At 34.1% G+C, this 18,462-nt stretch overlaps 1 protein-coding gene across 1 annotated transcript in view; it reads left to right on the forward strand.

Moving 5' to 3' along the window:
• The window catches only part of IGF1 (insulin like growth factor 1), a 58,581-nt gene extending 42,699 nt beyond the window's left edge, over positions 1-15,882 (forward strand). Inside the window, exon 4 of the mRNA XM_005022553.6 lies at positions 8,154-15,882. Within this exon, the coding sequence (XP_005022610.1) occupies positions 8,154-8,213 (60 nt within the window). The 3' untranslated portion in view covers positions 8,214-15,882. The remainder of the gene's footprint in view (positions 1-8,153) is intronic.
• Positions 15,883-18,462: the final 2,580 nt, after the last annotated feature.

Genomic DNA, 18,462 nt, shown 5'->3' on the forward strand with positions numbered 1-18,462 from the left:
AGCATTTAAGGCAGGATTAACTGAACCATATAATATGTTCTGTCACACAGAACATCTGATTTTGTACACAATCAGGTTTTCTTGCCTTTCATGCTTCCAATGTAGTTTTTATTTGGCATCTGCTCATAATCCATTTTAATAGAAAAATCATGGATTTTGGCTTTGGTTTAAGTGTTTTTATAGACAGCCTAGCTTCTTAAGTCCCTGAACAGATCATTCCTCCTATGTATAATTTGGTAGAACCTCAGTAAGCGTATTTCAGTAGAGGAGGGTTGTTCTGTTTATAAGTCATATTGATGCTGATCTTTAGTCATTTCATTACGAACAAATGTACTACACTACGCACACAAATCTCAGTGATGAGGGGTAGGCACTGAATGATTATTGTGGCCTGGGAATCCCCAAATGCCTATTTGCTGATGTAAGGGCAACATCAAAAAACAGATTTAATCCAATTACAGAGACTGTGTGTGTAGAGTTTTGTTTGTTTGTAGCTAACAAACAAAATATTTCTTTCTCTACAGGGTTGTTATTTCTCCTGTTCTAAGACCTTTATTCACAAATAAATATATAGGTATATTGCAAGCTAAAAACCAAATAATTAATATACATATTACACAAAACATGCTTCACTGATTCACCAAAAATAAAAATAAAGTATTTAGAAGCACTTTGTTATTGCCACAGCTGCTGTAAACAATAGAGCACATATCCAACCTTAACTCTATCCTAATTTAGATAGCCAGCTTCCACCATCTCTCTAATTGCTCTTTCACAGTCAGCCTACACCAAAATTACCTTAAACTGGGGCAGCCAATGAATGCACCAGACATGCATAATTGCTTGCACAGAGAAATGAAGTATGCTTCAGAGCACAATGCTGTAGCTACAGGCTAACCACTCCAAAGTCTCTAGTGAACAGATGGGATAACTCAGATTATCTTTCCAGCTGGATTTCAGCACTATGGGCCTTAAGGAAGTTGTGAACTACAGAAATATGTAGTTTTTGTTAGTGCCCAGCAGTCAAACATCCTTCTCAGACGTCTATCTAAAAGATACCAAACTCTCACTAGAGCATGTGTGCCCTACTTCAAAAGAAGTATCTCCACTATTCCCAGAAATATTTTATGCTCTTTCAGTCGTAGCCTACAGGGGTCACCAAACCTGCCTGGGTCAGCAGCTGTGTGTAATGAAAAAAAAAATATATTGCAATTTGAAATGCATTTTGAGCCTTCAAATTAACAACTGATACAAGCTGGGGAACATGATAGTCCATAGTGAAGTAGCAGCTCTGCTTTTAAATGCTCTGAAGCTGAAACAGAAGAGATGTTATTTCCTATTTTTTGGTGGCAACTGGACAATGGTTGGTCAATGAGAAAATGTAAAAATAATTTTTTTTCCAGTAGGCATCATATGTAGATGTAAAAATCATATCTGCAACAGCAATTATGCAAAACCAACACAGCTGGCTAAGACTTAGTAAGCTGTTTATATCTGTTGGTTCTCTTCTGAACGTGAGCTGCAATGGTAAAACAGAATAGGCTCTATCCCTATAATCTCCATTCAACATACTCTGTGTTCTAGAATATGTTGCCCTGATCATTGAGAGTCCTCAGTACAACAGAAGCTGTCCAGAAATACAGAAATGGCATAAAATATGTAAGAACTAGAAGTAATGAAATTGGTTTCTCCAGTAAGTTTTTAAAGAAAAGCTAAGTGATTTAACTTGATTTACACTTTAGTGTTCAGAGTGCAAAAAATAATAAATTAAAAATGTTCAGGTCAACTGTTCTGGACTGTTTAGGGAAGGGAAATAGAATTATCTTATATTCCACTGCAATGCTAAGGCCAAGACCATAAAGACTTTTCTTTTCTTTTGTTTATTTAATTTGATTTGTATGCTTTATATTACTAATATTCATGAGTTTTTCTATGTCTCATTATTATATTGAATTAAAAAAAAAATGTTTTGAAAAGCAAAAGTCAGATTTTTCACAATGGAACTGCTAGAATTGATTTATTTATTTTTCCAGAGGAAAACATTTTAATCTCAAAATAAAGCTTTTTGGTTTACTGCAGCTCTATTTTTATTTTATTTTTTTGTTTAATTGACCTTCATTAAGCTATTTTCAGCCTCCACAATACCTTGAATTTCAGAGAATTTAATATCACTTTAAAATCCCTTTTGCTTCTAACCAAAGCTACTGAAATTCAGTAGTTCACCTTTTTTAAGGTGAGCTATCATTAATTATTAATGATAAGGTGAACTTATCATTAATTATGATAGTATTCGAAAACAAGATCCCAGTAAACCAAACAGTTAAAATTCCATAGAAATAATATTTATGAAAATATTTGCATATTTAAACAAATAGTAAAATTTAGCAGGATCAGAATCCAGCAAGTAATTCCTTATTCTTTTAAAGAATAAGGGAAATGTGAACATTTGATTGAACAATCCAAACAGTTTCCAGGATGTCTTTTCCAGTCATTAAATGATTACTCATGAATTCGGTTTATCCAAAGCTTGCTTTGTTCATTTGCTCATTACTTGAATTCTCTTTTAAAAGCTTTGTTAGAATTGTTAGTGTTAAAAATAAGATACTTAGATATGTACTAAGTATTCATCTCACCAGAATGGTTAAAAATAGGAAATCAACTGCATATTACAAATCCATTATAAAAATCTACCTCTGTTGCAGTTAGTTATATATGCAGTTAGTTATATATATAAACAAACATTCATAAAGAGGACATACGTTAATCATATGTCAGCACATTTCTAAAACTAAGAGAGATGTTCCTGAACTTTTAACAAAGAGAATAGGTGTAAAACCAAAGGACATTATAGATCAAGATTTTTTCTTCCTCCTAAAACTATGAGAGCAATTGCTGACCTTATTTTCAGATTAGAATCTCATTTAATGAGCAAATACTGATGTATTTGTATCAGCTAGTGAGTAAGGAAGAGGGAGAAACTTTCATGTTTTGAACTGGAAGGCAGAGTAATGGTTTAATCTGTTTTTACACTAAGTTTATGTCTCGTATTTTAAGCTGTGTGAAAGAGGAACAAGAAGGAGAATTAATATTTTATCTTCAATGTACATGGTTTCATCTAGCTTTTCTTTCTTTCATTATTCTATTTTCTGAGAAATGCTAAAAAAAAATATTTTTTTTGAGTCTATTTATCCTTAAGTGAAATGAGTTTTAACAGCAGTTTGGAAAACTGGTGAACAGAGCTTTGAAAAACAACTGTTCTCTGTTCAAGAAAAGGAAATCAAGCTATTTCCACAATAATTGTGTATATAAAGGAAGACTGTGAATTGGAATTAAGCAGTGTCATAAAACCAGTGGCAAAAAGTTCTTACCAATAAGACTACAAGATACTTTGAGAATTAACACATGAAGTCAATACTGCAAAGGCTGGTTAAATCCAGTAAATAAAGAAGAAGGAAAGAAAACAAAACAAAACAAAACAAAACAAAACAAAGTAATTTCAGGTAATTTCATGTCCTTACCTTGCAACCTAAGCAAAAAGACCAAAGAGGCTTACCTCATGATATAATTTTGGTCTTCCTCAAATTTTTATTCCTTATCCTTCTTTAAGCCTTATTTGTGGAAAATACACATAAATGTATTATCAATGAAGTACCAACAGGAACTGGTTTCTCGCAAAAGATCAGATGCTAGCTAAAATCCTTTCAGATTTTATCCAATCATCAAATTTAAATAAATACTAAGCAGAACTGAGAAAGAGGGGTAAATATGTTAATATTTTTACTTTATGAAAATGTCATTAAGAAAATAGCATATTGCATTATTTCACATTATTCTTTCTAAGATTGCCAGTATCTTCTGTAATTGGCTCTCTATCAACTCACAGGTACATTTACAGACCAAAATATGCACAATGGCAAATCCTAATTTGTTGTACATCCATGCTACTGTACATCAAAGACAGCGAGGGAAGCTTTAGGTGTAGCAGATAGAAGTTGGCTTCTTCACTTCAGTAATTTCAAAAAAAAAAAAATTGAAAGCAGAACTTGGCCTTTTTCACTTCAGAAAATTATTTCCACACATTGCTTACTTTAGTCTTATTATTTTGTTATTGACCACACTACGCACAAAACTAAAAAGCTTTCAGATCGACCTTCGCTCACTGCTAAGATATCATATCTTAAACAAAACTACAAACATTATACCTCGCATCTATTATCAATAAAGCAAGAGATCTTTTAATGCTAATATGAGGTTTGAAAGTCCATCCTAATAGTATAGGATTGATACTGTATGCTTCCCAGTAACCTTCATCTTAGTTAAATGACCTTCATTGTTAGTGGGGCAGTCGTTATCCTAATGTTAATGCTGCACTGTCTCCAAAAATCCATGTTTAAGGTGGTAGGCTTAAAGTCTGTACTTCTCTGTTCACAAACACTTATGCAAAGTTGACGTTTTGCAACTGACATCTTAACATGCTTACTGTCTTTGTCCAGATCTAAATATCAGACCAGAGGACATGATCATTAATTTATTTTTAATTACTTTTTCAAAGACTAGAGAAATAAGGCACAATTTTCTATAGCAGAGTAAATGCAAGTTTCAGGCATTCACACTTGTTTTCAATAGTCTCAACATTGTGTACTTTGAAAAAATATGTTAGATGTGTCAAAGGACTTTCCTGCATGCATGTTAATGCTACCACCAACAGTGCCACTTCTATGTATTTATGGATCAAAACATTGATTCCAGGAGATTAACTACTCTAAAAGCAAACTGCAATCTCCCCTCAATTTCAAAGCTACCCTGTGTGTTATGACAGCTCTTTTGCCATCTACATGCCAGAGCTGAAACCCTGCTGTGTCATGGTATTTGCTTTATTTCAATGGTTAAGCCATTTTGAAGTCAGAAAACATTATCAGAGAGAATTTATCACTTAAATGCAAAATAGCCGTTGTTTTATAATAAGGCTCTCAATTTCCTTCTTATAGATCATGAGTATGCAGCCTTTAAGAATATATCACTTTTTTCAAATAGCATGTAGTTTATAATTCTTTTCCTGTATCCTGGTGAGGTTTCCTCAAAAGGGAGAACCTAGGGCCAGCAGTGATAAGGCTATTCTATATGTCAAGAGTTGGACTTGATGATCCTTAAGGGTCCCTTCCAACTCAGGATATTCTATGATTCTATGATTCTATTTTGCTTTGTTACTATGAGGAAAAAACAAGGCAGATGAGTCAAGGAATTACCATCTTCTTAGTGCATTGTTATGAGATAAACACTTAGAATCATAGAATCATCTCGTTTGGAAAAGACCACCCAGATCAACAAGTTGAACCATCAGTCTGACCTACTGAGTCCCATCACTAAACTATGTCCCTTGGTACCACATCCATACATCTCTTATATACCTTGAGGGACAGGGACTCCACTACCTTTCTGGTCATCCCTTTCCAGTGCTTGATCACCCTCTCCATAAAGAAGTTCTTTCTAATATCCATTCTAAACATCCCCTTGCACAATTTGAGGCCATTTCCCCACATCCTCTCACTTGTCACCTGAGAAAATAGACAGACACCTCCTTGCTGCAGCCTCTTTTCGGGTAGTTGTAGAGAATGATGGGCTCTCCCGTCATCCTTTGCTTCTCTAAGCAGCTCCAGCTCCCTCAGCCACCCCTCACAACTCCTGTTTTCTAGTCCCTTCACCAGCTTTGTTGCTCTTCTCTGCATATGCTCGAGCAAGCCAGTATCCTTCTTGTGGTGAGGGGCACAAAACTGAAGACATTATCTGAAGTGCAGTCTCACCAGTGGCAAGTTCAGGGGGACAAACACCTCCCTAGTCTTGCTGGCCATGCTATTGCTGTTGCAGGCCAGGAACCACTGGCCTTCCTGGCCACCTCAGCACACTGCTGCCTCATGATCAGGTGGCCATCGACCAGCACCCCCAAGTCCTTTTCTGCTGAGCAGCTTTCCAGTCACTCACGCAGTACTCAGCACTTACTCTAGTTTAATGTCATGCCAATAGGCTTGACCAATTTATCCAGCCTATCCAGATCCCTCTGCAGAGACTTCCTACCCTCAAACAGATCAACATTTCTACCCACCTTGGTGTTGTCGGCAAACTTACCGAGGTTGCACTTGATCCTGTCACATAGATCATTGAAAAAAATGTTAAACAAACCATTGTAGCATAAGGCAGGATCCTTAGCAGTGTAAGACTCATTAAAAGTGCTGCAATGATGCTTTAAATGAAAATCAGTGAAAATTGAAGGGTTCATCCAGAATGAGTGCTTCAAGGTGAAAGCTAAGGTACAAATTAGGGAAAACTAAAGACAGAAGGGTAGTTTTAGAAAAACTGGAAGAGAAACAAGTGATCAAACAACATGTGTGTGTGTGTGTGTTTGTGTGTGGGAGGGGGGAGGAGGGGTGATAATAATGATAATTTTTGGATAAGCAGAGTTCTGTTGAAGTTTTTGTTTCTATATTCAACCCATCCTAAGAAAATTATTCCATAATGCTAGAAGTAAAATTTGATGAAGACAAGCCCAAGCCCATATCCTATTGAACTATCACAGAAATAGTGACTAGATGATTCATCTCTTTCTCATTTAGTGTTGGATTTTGGGATAAGAACATCTACAATAACAGATTTCCAACAAAGAAATTTCTTCGTTATGAATACTTTATTATTAACAGATTTGGCTTGTCAGTGATGATAATTTTTAGTTTGGCTCAATGTTATGACTTGGTGGTGGTATGATTAATATAGTGCTTGTTGGTTTTGTTGGTTTAGTTTGGTTTGGCTTTATATTCTAAAAATAGTAATTTAACTCATACCCATCAGAACACTATTTAAAGCCAGTGACAATCAAGAAGCTGTATGCGAGCTTAAGTTTTGTGATCCTTTGTCAGTTTATGATTTATTTTAAGTTTAATAGACACCACAAGCCAATGGAAAACTTGTATATAGAATATTGTATATAGGAATCATTAAAAAACAACAAAAACAAGCTACCATAATACACCAAATCAGCTCCCATCTTCCTTCTGTCTATTGGAAAAGCAGATAATATTTCCAATACTTTTAAAAGTTTAGAGGAGATTACATTTCTTTTTCTACAGCTAAAATAGAAGACAATACAGTGGTAGAGCAACAGAAGCCTTTCTCAGGGAGATTTTTTATGTATGTCTTTTTATTTATTTATTTATTTATTTTTAAGGACAACAGACTTTTAATAATTTCTGTTAACCAAAAATTTTACTTCTGATGAGGACTATAAATATGGAGAGTCACTTGCTAATTCTGCCTCTAGTCTGGTACATAATGGGAAAAGATTTGAGTCCAGCTAATATTTACCAGCATGGTAAATGAGAAAATCAAACCTAAAGATGTATATCGTTTAGTGTTTCTGGAACCTGGCCTGTGTATGGAAAGAGTGAAATGAGGGCATTGTTCATTCCAAAGCCCTCTTGATTTGCCTGACACATCACTCTGGTTATGAAAATACAACTGATTTGGCTGCAGATCCTGCAGTGAACCCACACTTTTTACCCCACTGAAGGCCTTATCCAACAGAAACCTTACACATCTAATACGCAGCTTATGCAACATGTAGGTAACAGTCCCACTCAGCAATTTTGAAAACCTCTACTCACTAGGTACCAAAGCCCAGGAGGATCCATAAATCCTGTAGTTGCAAATTTAAACTTCCCTGGCCCCTATGCATCCTCCTTTTTCAAATATCGTTGTTCTAAAAGAAAGAAAATTTTTGGTACCTACTGCATATCTAAGCCCATCCAGATTCCAGTATGAAGAGATTTCCTCTTCCAAAATGCTCCAAAGTAACAGTTTCGATATGGTAAGGTTTCTCTGTATACCCTTACTATGCAAAATATAGTTAATGTTGTAACTACTCAAATCAACAATGACACCAATCAAGATGTTTATGCCTAGAAGAATGGGGAAATGAGAGTACAGAAATTTTGTATAGTCAAGTTCTCTGTGAACTGGCAGAAGGGCTCTAATAACTCCAGCATTGCATTCAGGATAACCAGGATAACTGTTTTCTCACTAATCTATGTTGTGTGGTCATTCAGAATACGGAAAATTTAAACCCATCTGGAATAATTTTTTTTTCTTTTCTTTTACATCTTCAGGAAGTGCATTTGAAGAATACAAGTAGAGGGAACACAGGAAACAGAAACTACAGAATGTAAGAACATGCCATCCACAAGAATGAAGAATGAATGTGCCATCTGCAGGATACTTTGCTGTAAATAAATTATTTGTTAAACATCAGAAGACTTAAAAAAAAAAAACAAACTATGGTTAAAAAGCTTGATGCAATCTCAACCAATGGGCATTCTCCCAGTGAACAATGCAACTAAACATTCCAATATTAAGTCTTTTAGAGAACAGAACATTTTAACCAGCCCAGAGCTAACATATTCTGTGGTTGATATATTACTGTTTGTTAACCTGTTTTAAATGTCCTGCACAAAATCTCTTAAAGTCCTGTGCCCCTCAAAAGCCTACAAATTTATGGGCCTTTGATGGATCCAATTGCACTAAATTAACCTATGAACACTGGCTGCTGGAGTCATTCATCAGCCTTGTCTAAGTGGTGTTTTTTTTATTTGCACTTCTATACAAGCAACAGGCTGTTTGTTTTACAGTGTCTGATAACATTGTTTGTCTACCCCTTCATATTTGCACAGTTTGACATTCCCAGTAACAGCAGCAGTAAGGTAACATATACAGTTTTAAACATCCATTAATTCCATCTGTGGCATTTTGACAGAATATGGGTTATAAATACATTTGTTTTAATACAGTTTTATTTTTCTTTCTCTTGCAAAGATGCAGTTAATTGCAATTTGTGAGACAAAAGATTTTAAAAGCAGTTAAAGCATACATAGGCTCTCAAACCATTAATGATTCTTCCAGGTAATTATTTGCAACAGTATAGGTAACTTCTTTCTTCCTCCATATAATGCAGTATGTAAAATTTAGCATATCAGTAATACACATATATCAAACAGTATGTAAAAATCTCTGTTTTATAGTACAACGGTGCTATTTTATAGTTTGTTATATGAAAGGGTCTGGCCAAAACGGTAATAGGTAAAAGCAAATATGGAAATATGAAGCCAAAGAATAAAAAAAAAAAAATAGTTTTAAGAATATTCATTTAAATGAACTAAAACGGCTTTAGATTCCAATATGAAAATAACTTTCCCGTCCTAAAAAAAAAAAAAAAAGAAAAAAAAAAAAGAAAAAAAGATATTTTGCTTTTTTCCTTTTAGATGTTTAAATGGTAGTGTTTTCTCTTACAGTTATATGAACAGAATTATAGATGACTAGGGTCAGAGAAGATGATAAAACAGTCCTCAAATGACTTCAAAGTGTAGTGTGCCAGGGCCTAAATCTTTCTCAAATACCAGCATTCTCTTCAAAAGTAACAGAAGGTTAATCATGTTCTTTACCATTTCAGTTCTTCCCAAAATCTGATGTGACTGAATTGACTGTTAATTAGGCCACTGCATCTCTCTGTAAATCAGAAAAAGCTAATCTAATCACAAAATTAGTGTTGAAAGTCTTCAAGAAGACATGAACCATAACGTCCTTCAGACTGCTACTTAAGCTAGCATTTCATGCATTCTTACAGGAGACACATACATATTTCCAGATAATCTCTGTCATAAAACCTTGGTATGTAATGCACTGTTTCTAACTTGAATAGTACTGTTTCCTATGCCCCACTTTTGTAAATCAATTCATAGCTAGATTAGCCATGCAATAAAGGTGGATAGATAGCCAAAAGTGTTCCAGGGTGAACAACAAAAATCTGTATGTGAGAAAGGAAGAGGAGGCAGGGAAGAATGCATGGCTCCATCCTGTGCATGGCTCCACATGACTTCTTCCATCTCACCACCCTGCACGCAAGCAAGCTCAGACAAGGGAAGAAGAATCCCTTTGTCAGCTCTAAAGAAGGCATAGAGAATAATGTATAAAGGAAGCAATTAGGGAGATGTTAGATCAGATCTGTAAAGGCAATATTTCTCTTCAAAGGCTCAAACTTGCCTAACCTTCTACTACATGCAAGGGAGTAGATGACTGAATTGATTAAAATACAAATGAGAAGAATTTCTGTAGGTTGTATGTTTTACAGCTCTTTAATAGTTTCTTGTGAAACATAGAAAATTTAGGTCTTAAAAGTCTAACAAATTATTTGCTTGTTCCCATTTTATTCCCTTAGGAAATCTGGGTTTCATATTTTTTCCAAGAAAAGTGCAATGTATTCCTGTGTAATTCTTTAAGCCCTCTACTTTCTGTGAAATGCATGTTTATATGCACAATAGGCTGCTATCACATTGTAAAAGCAGAACAGTAAATGAATAAAAAGAATCTGCCACAGCTGTCACTGACTGAGATAGGTATGTTGAAAAAAGGAAGAAGGTACAGAGAAGTAGGTGGGAAAGGTAACCTAAATTATTTACTACCAATTCAATACAAGGAGGTAACAATTCTGATACCTATCACAGCTCTTAACAGACATTTTTTTTTTGGTGGGAGGGATGGAGAGGGAAGTGGTTTTAATTTCAATAGCTGTTAAGAATTCTTAAACGCATTCTAAGAATAACACATTATTTTGAAGTCACAAACATAATACATACTTCCATTTTGTGTACCTTGACTCCTTCTGTCCCTACCTGTTCTGAAGTTCTATGAGGAGGAGGGAGGAAAGCCATGAGCACAAAAAGCAATTTTCAGATCTCTGTGGTGGAAAATTTCTTCATACGTAACTTTTTGCTTATGCAATGTTAAGAAGATTTTCTGAATAGCTATAGCTATTTGCCATATAATTCCTGTAAATTAACCCAAATTTTGTTCTCATCCTGAGATTCATGCAATCACATTCATGCCATCATGTATCTCCATTGAGAATGTCTTTCATAGCAATACCTGACATCAGAATTTGACAACCATCTAAACAAATTACAATTATTGAAGGAAACAACAGCAAATAATGAATAGCTTCAAATGAAACTTCAAAACCAACACTTGGCATTGCTAGAAGATAAAAAATAAAAAATCACAAAATGGAGACTAAATCTACCACAGTAGAGGTGAGAATGCATAGATGGAAAATGCATACTTGCATGAGAATTCTCCAGTCATATGGCAGTGAGCACATGATATACCAATCAGTGTGAAAGAACAGGGCTGCATGATCTTAATAATCTCAATAAATCCTCTACTTAAAGAAGTTGAAATATGAGCCAAAACATCTCCCTCCCAAATGTACAAGTAGCCTGACTTGAAAAACTTCTTAATTAGAGAAATTGATGGGTTCAGCTGGATTTTCAAAAGCACTCCAGTTATTTAGGAACAGGGCTCCCACTGGATACAATTTATTCTCATAAATCACTTAAGTGATAAAGAAAATCCCACTGGCCATCCTTCCATGTCATGTAAAACATGACGGAAGTCACAGATTTTTGCATTCTAGAATTGACATAAAACTCCAATTATTACACAGAATGTTGCTAATGTGCAGAAGTTAAAAAAAAAAAAAAAAAGTGAATTAAGCTTCATTATTTTCAGTTAGATCAAAATGGACTTCACATCTAAACCCACTGAAGTTAATGTATATTTTTCATCAAGATAGCAAAATATGAGCCTTGTCTCCATAGTAACCATAATTAATCACTAAGTGTTTCAATGGCAAGTGAATAAATTCTATATTCTCCTGTAAATGTACACGTACACATGTGTGAAAGACTTGTATGAGTCTGATTTGTACCATTTAATGAAAGAAAAGAAAATCAAATAATGGGATACTGCTTTTGGTCCCTGTACATACAGTAAAGTAGCTATATTTTTTCTGAGACAGATTACATTCCCAATACCTTTTCTGAGATAAACAAGTAAATTAGTGGTAAGCTTTCTTTACAGAAGTAAATTCCATTCATAAGTAGTTTCCAGTTGCGCCATAAACTGCTTTTTGAGTTAGCATCAAGGATGTTGATTAAGGAAGACTTTAGGCCAAGCAAGCACCGTGTCTTCTCGGCTCTGTTTTAACAAGCAAGTGCATGATAAGACAAGTTCAGAAAAGCGTATGCATATTTGCTTTACCTTTTACTGATTTGGCCAAAAATGCCAAAGTGGTGCTATTGTTTTGTTTAAGAAAGTACTTGACTAAAATATAAAAGAAAGCATAAATATTTTTTTAATGTATGAAAATTACAATTATATAGATATGGTTATTAAAATAGAAATACAACTAGCCATAACTTTTCAACTTTTTATCACTTGAAAATGGCAAAGAAATCTTAATGGAGATGGGGCAGGAATAATGCCACAAAGTCAAAATGCCACAAAAATTCATAGACTTGAAATGCAGTTCTGAATCTTTACTCCAAGTCTGAAATACAGATGAAGAAAAGCATTTAAAGTCAGGGAACAATGGATATGAATGAAAGCCTGTTCAGACTACTGGATATCCTGTATTGTACCAAAGATTTTTAAGCCACACTCTAGACTGAAATCAGTGTTGAGTTTGGCTTAAAGTCAGTGGCATGATACAGTGAAGATTTTCATTGAGCACAAGTTTTTCTTTATACTTGATTACCTTCTCATTCATGGCATGCCCCCAAAAGTAAATATTCTTAAAAAAAAATAGGACAAAGAAATGCATTTGATGTTGACAAAGAATGAAGAACAAAATGTTCCTAACGTGAAACTGATGTTATTTTTAATTCTCACCAGTTTCAAATTGTGAGAAAAAGTTGAAATATATGGCTAACAGTCTGTGAATTTTATTTTTTTTTTTTTTTTTAAGTTTATGTGGTCACTATGAACATCTTAATGTGCAAAATTACACATTTCATTGTTTTGTTTTGTTTTGTTTTAAATGATAGTAAGTTAAGCCCAAATAGAGATTCTTGGAACCTATAGGCTAGATAGAATACTGATGTTCTGATGAAGGTATAATCAATATATTTAAAATGTTTTATTTTTAGTCTGAAAAGGAATACTAATAATTTATTTGGGGACTCAACCTATACTGGTCCCTCTTTTAAGGATACTGTTCAGTAAAAGCAAGTCTTCCAAATGCCAAACTTCTATACAAAAACAACATTAATTCCTCCCTCCCCCTCCCCCAGCAAATCTTGTTAAAACATTATTGCAAAATAAGTTTTATTGTTTGTCTGTTTGTTTAGGGGGGGTGTTTTGCTTTGCTTCACTTTGTTTTGATTTTGGGGGGCAGGGGTAAGGAGGAGGAGATGAGGCCTTCAAGTGATTAAGATTTTTCCACTTGGGTACAATCCACGAAAAATAAAGAATTTGCCTTCATGAGATTACTAATTATCCAATTCATGTGTGGAAGTAGCATTACAAAAAGTAACTGGATTAAGATTCAGTTTTAAAAGAGGAAAAAAGTCATTAACACAAAGCTTTTACTCATTCTAAACTTACACTATACATTTTGCTTGTCACGGCATTGTAATATTCTACTGGACTTAAACTGTCCAAACGCACAGTATCTGATATATAAATCCTTTTTTTTTTTTTTTTTTTTTTTTTTTACATGAAGGGTGTTATAAGAATATCTGAAACTTGATTACATATAGTACAGTAAAGAGATACCAGTCTAGCAGAGACCAAAACAAGAAGGACCTCTCTGATGCTTATATTACATTAGGAAATCTTACATTAGTTGCATAATATGTGTGTGTATGTGTGTATATATATATATGTATATTTATATATATGTATATATATATAAATTGTTATAATGTATGTGTATGTGCATGTGTGTGTGCATGTCTATTATGCTTTTCCTCTTTTTCCTCTCATGCAGAAGTTGAATTTATTGTTTTTCACACATTACTTATGGATTATATTCAATAATCCAATTGGAATCTAATTTTAGAAGAGAAGAACATTGCGTAATATGGGTGTCACAAGTTAGATCCTATATTTGTTTTTCACACCTGATTTTAAGACACTTCTCTGCTGTCATCATGCAAATCTATTAATCTGTTTGAGTATGGATGTAAAATACAAACTCTGAGTACTTTATTTTGAAAATATAGACTTAGGAATTTTATTTCATTCTTCTCAAGAATGAAATCTCACTTCTGTTAAGTGAGATTATTGAAGTATAAGCATCCCTTCAAAGTAATAATAATGGGTAATACAAACAGAGTAGAATGAAGATTTCTGACATTTAATAACATGACTTCAATTATTTAGTTGTCAATTAGATACTCTTTGTAAGTAGAACATGTCTCCCTGTATTACCCTTAAATATTTGAGAAGTGGAAAAGACTTAGTACTGTAAATTCCTGTATTCAAATTTTTGTAACTATTTTGATATCTCTTCAATAACTTTTTATTTTGCCACCTTGGCTCACAATAGTCATAAAATCATGAACATACTTCTGCTGCTAAGTATTCTTTCCCACAAACAAATATTATATACACCCATTTACAATATTTACATTCACACTTGATACATGTTCTTAAGAAGCAGCATAAATATGGTTGGTTGATATTTTATTTTAGTTTTTCACCTTTTAAAGGTATGAACCATTTTTTTAATTAAATCAAAGACATTCTACCTTACTGTATTTTACATTCGTTACTACCATCTCATTGCTTGAGAAGCAACAACAAAATACCTGATGAACAAAAACAACTGCCTTCTATCTTGGTAAATAGGATCATGCTTCATGCTCTCTTGTATTAAAGAAAGGTTTAACCAGATAACTATAATTACAATTGATTTCATGAAATTTGTGTTTTGTAGTGAAATATGTAACTTTGTACATTTTAAAATCAAATGAATGTTCCATTTTTCCTGGTTTATTGTCATTAACCAATTTTGTGGTATGAAAAAGTCCACTTCAGTAATGATCAAAGGCAAAGAATCCAAGACCAGTAGACTAAAGTGCTATCAATGTAAGGCACAATGGCCTTATTTCATGCACAGGATGAATTCCACTTTTTTTTTTTTTGTTTTCCTTTTTTATTATTATTTTTTAAATTTTAGATTAGAATTTCAAATCAACTTGAAATAAATACTATATAAGAAATATAATACTCTTCACTATTTCCACTTAGAGACAAGTTTGAATATAATAAAGCACATGCAAGCTACACTGCATGATACGGTAGATAAAACTTACCTTTTGATTCATAAACATTTCTACAGAATTAGTTTGAATGAATTCTATAGAAATCCAGTGCAAGATGAAAAAATATATATTGTTAAAGTTGTATAATCATAATAGTTGCCTGATTAAATTGTCTCACCAAACAACAGTCATAAAGTGCTCCACTGAAAGCATACTGATACTTCATAATATTCTGAACGACTTTATCTGTAGTCTGATATTTCATGTTGCTTTTATCAGAATGTGATTGTGCCATTTTAGTTTCATAATGCTTGAAATCTTTGGGTTGAATATTAAACATGTTTATCAATCCTCAGGATTTTAGGAAACAATTAAACTAGAAGAAGCAGCACCACCTGCTGCTGATAATGATATCATACATGGGCTTTTTCTCCTACCAAATTATTTGCATAAGACATGCAAAAGTGCTAAATGAACTATAGTACTTATTTTTCTGGACGTAACCCTTCCAAATAGAAATACTAACTATCCCCACTTTCTTCACTGTTGGGCTTCAGCTGGTATCCTGACTAAAACTGGGGTTTCCATGATGCAAGCATGAATGTGGATACATGAATTTCTGATTTCACTACTGAATAATGCTACTATTAACATTTCAAGTCATTATCACCAAACAGTGACAAGTGTTAAGTGTTCATTAACTAAAACCAATTTAAACTCTCTATTAAAGTTCTAACTGGATTTATTCTTTCTTTTTTATTTTCTTGTGCTTACTCATAATACAATGTCACTACTTGATGACAAATAATATTTCATACTGTGTATGTAACATCATTGTGTTGCAGAATCCCCCAAATACCTCAACAATGTCTTTGTTGCGCTATTCTCCCCATTTAGCACTTAAAAGCTTTTCTAGTAATGACCAATAAATCAAAAAAACAGAGCTCCTAATATGTACAAATATAAAAAATTATCAAGAATTTTTGCTAGTTTGCAGTTCATGTAATGCCATCTTGATGACTCTCTTCCCCTCTCTCTACAAGCTGTCTACAACACTAAACTCTGCTCCATAAATAATAGTGTATTCATGCTTTTAAAGGCTTTTATATGCTTTTATGGTAGGTAAAGGTTGGAAGAGGTAGTTGACTGATTTTCACTTTTATCTACTTTGATTTCAGTAAAGGGCTTTGTCACTCTGTATACATAAAGGCTAATGCACCCTTTGGTTTGTAGAATGTACTGAAATGTTTGCAGCCCTCTTGGTATCAGGTCCAAAATGTGAAGCATTACTGTTAAGAGGGTATCTTTCTAATGTATTTGTATGTATAGCTTACACCTCTGTGAGGTCTAATAAAGGATTATGGTTAATAAAAAATGTCTTGAAAATTCCTCCACCACATAGATTTTGCAGTAATTTAGTTTTCTTTTTTCTTCTCTGACATCTCTGACATTTCAATTCTCAAAATACACCAAAACCAGGACACACCTAACAGAATGAGCAGGCTTCACTACCAAGATAGAACTGACATAGAAAGTTAAATGGTGGCTCAAGAGCCTTGAAAAAATAAAGTGTCACCAGAAGGAATTATGGAATCTATAGGAAAAATGAAAGGTCATGAATGAACAGGAAAAAAATGGTATCTGAACACATGTACATAGCCACTTATTCAAAAGCTCCTTGATATATGAGAACTAGGTAACATATACTGAATCTTTCAAAGATTTCCAAGGGGGTACTAAAGTATGCCTTATATCTCTGTCAGTTCAGCTGTTCTCAAGAATGTAATCTGGAGGTATGTGAATAAATATTATATGGCATCTTGCAGAAAAAGGAAGATGATTGTTGTGAAGTTATGCCTCAAATCTGCTGGGAGTTCTGTAGAAGAAAGAACAAGCATGCAGAGTGATCTTGGATTTAAAAAATACTTGTAAATGAGGTCCTGCCTCAAAAGATTTTATAAACACTAAGCTGTCATGGAATGAGAGGGATATTCATATAAGTTCATATATGCACACTACTAACTTAAAAAGAGAGGGATAGGGGGAGAGACAGAGAGAGAAAGAAAGTAGGAAAACTGGCCAGTCAGTGGTGGAGGGGGACCGTATGTGTAATCCTGCTGCTATCTGTTTCCAGGGCCCATGCTATTCAAATTTGCCTAGACAGAAAAGGGGTAAACTGTAAGAACACTAAGTTTATGGCAATATTAAAGCAATCAGGTTGCCTTGATAAATGCTACCTGTTCCCAGTCATCTTCATATCCTTCATGTGCATGAAAACAGCTTCCAAGATTTTTTCTGTAACTTTCCCTGGGAGTGACGCCAACCTGAGCTCCCCAGGTCTTGGTTGTCTCAGATGGGTGCAATATTTGCTTTTTTTTTTTCAGTCATCAAATGTCTCCCACAACTGTCATGACCTTTCTAATATGATGGAGAGCAACCTCACAACAATACCACATAACTCCCTTGTATGTATCCCATCTGGCACAAGTGCTTGGGTATCTCCATTTGGCTCAAGTACTCCATAATTCTGTCTTCTTTCTTTTGTTGTGGGTAATGTTTCACCCACAGATATTCTGCTAGTAGACTCATGGTTCTGGGAGGCTTGTGGACAGCCTAACCACTACAAATGCAAATAAGACACACACAGAAAAGCCTCTGGCTCAGGAAGTCCCTGAATTATAAAAAAATCAAGGGTAGGAAAGTTTCACTAAATATTGCCTTCTTCTAGTGTTTTTCCCTGGACATTCAGTTTGGCTACAGTGTGAAACAGTTTCCTGGGCTGCTTTCCCTATCTTATCTTCACTCTGATTTCCCATATTCTTATATTGTTACATATATGTTATAGTGTTACTCTGGCACAGTAGCTGTCCTATTATCTAAGTACACATTCTGTAAGTTCACAACCCCTAAAGTAATACCTTTCACACAAAATTCTCTATTTTATATTCAAATATTCACAGCCAATAATTTTTAAACCCACATTGTCGTTCATAGTACTTGAGAAACGTATGGAGATTTCAGTGAAAAAATATTCACCCAACAATAATAAACGTATTTTAATTCTTGCTGTCTGATAATGAGATACAGAGGCCACAGCAATTTATAGATTTGGCAACATGGCTAAGAAACAATTTAAAAATCCATCTGTATATAAACTTAATCACAAATTAAATAATTTTTAAATATATATATTGCATACATTACCACAAGTTTCCAATCCTGCATGAACAGCATGTACTTGTTAATAAATATGACTGTATGTCAATGTTAACACAACCAAAATAAAAACACTCCACAGGGATTAAGAAAATGTTGAAGC

This window comes from Anas platyrhynchos, chromosome 1 (assembly GCF_047663525.1).
Source record: "Anas platyrhynchos isolate ZD024472 breed Pekin duck chromosome 1, IASCAAS_PekinDuck_T2T, whole genome shotgun sequence".
Lineage (NCBI taxonomy): Eukaryota > Metazoa > Chordata > Aves > Anseriformes > Anatidae > Anas > Anas platyrhynchos.